The 988-nt window shown below is 47.0% G+C and overlaps 1 protein-coding gene across 2 annotated transcripts in view; it reads right to left on the bottom strand.

Moving 5' to 3' along the window:
* Window positions 1-988, bottom strand: part of LOC143287011 (metalloprotease mig-17-like) — a 45,602-nt gene continuing 44,614 nt past the window's right edge. Inside the window, exon 15 of one of the 2 annotated variants that reach the window (XM_076595017.1) lies at window positions 1-384. In XM_076595017.1, coding sequence (XP_076451132.1) covers window positions 170-384 — 215 coding nt within the window. In that variant the 3' untranslated portion in view covers window positions 1-169. The remainder of the gene's footprint in view (window positions 385-988) is intronic. The other variant, XM_076595018.1, reaches the window with a different exon arrangement.

The raw sequence follows: 988 nt of genomic DNA, 5'->3' as shown, positions 1-988 counted from the left end.
ACCCTACTCCACCCCCACCACCCCTACCTTTACCTCACCACACCCCAACCCCACTCACTCACACACACAGACACCCCGATTCAAACTACCCTTTCTCCCAATACAAAGAGAGAGAGAAAGAGAGAAAAGTCAGAACACACAATACGACGTCAACACTGTCGTTCGTTCGTCACAGGAAACTCTGGGCCAAAGTGACGTAAGTGACGATGGTGATGACGTAAATAGCGACGTCAGCGCTGTGGCTCCTCTTTGCTCCCCCGGTGGGAGACTCGTCCTCCACGTAGCCGGCACACGTCTTGCAGCAGATGAATTTCTTCCCTCTGCATGCGTCAGAGTTGGGTTGGATGGCGTCACAGGAAGACCCGCGATCACCGAACTCACAGCCTGCAGTTGTAAGGAAGATAGAGAAAAGTTCATGATCATGTCTACATTATGGGTGAAAAAGTTGCAGAGGTTAACTAGCGGTGTGTCTTGGGGGGGGGGGGGGGGGGGGGGGGGGGGGGTACATGGCTACGCTCACATGTGTGTGTGTGTGTGTGTGATTGCTTGTTCGTTATTCTGTTAACTCTGTGTGTGTGTGTGTGTGTGTGTTTGATTGCCTGTTCGTTCTTCTGTTAATCTCTCTCTCTCTCTCTCTCTCTCTCTCTCTCTCTCTCTCTCTATCTATCTGTCTATCTATCTATCCATCTATCTATCTATCTATCTCTGTGCATTTGATGTAGGTGGGGTGACGCTTGGTTGCATGTGTCTAACATCTGAAAGAAATCATTTGAATTTTCAATTGTAATACTGACATTATTTTCTCTTCGTCTGACAAATATATGAAATATCATTGCACGAATACCAACACAAAAATATTAAACTAAGAGATAAAAAAAAAGAAGAGAGAGAGAGAGGGGGGGGGGGGAGGAGGAAGGGAGGCAGAATTAAACAAAGGGTGGTTGGTTTCAATCCATTAAGGTAATCTGACTTCTAAGGGAGAGAACCA

The sequence above is a fragment of the Babylonia areolata genome, chromosome 10 (assembly GCF_041734735.1).
Source record: "Babylonia areolata isolate BAREFJ2019XMU chromosome 10, ASM4173473v1, whole genome shotgun sequence".
Classification (NCBI taxonomy): Eukaryota; Metazoa; Mollusca; class Gastropoda; order Neogastropoda; family Buccinidae; genus Babylonia; species Babylonia areolata.
The sequence above is the reverse complement of the archived record's forward strand: the minus strand, read 5'-3'. Positions and strand labels throughout refer to the sequence as shown.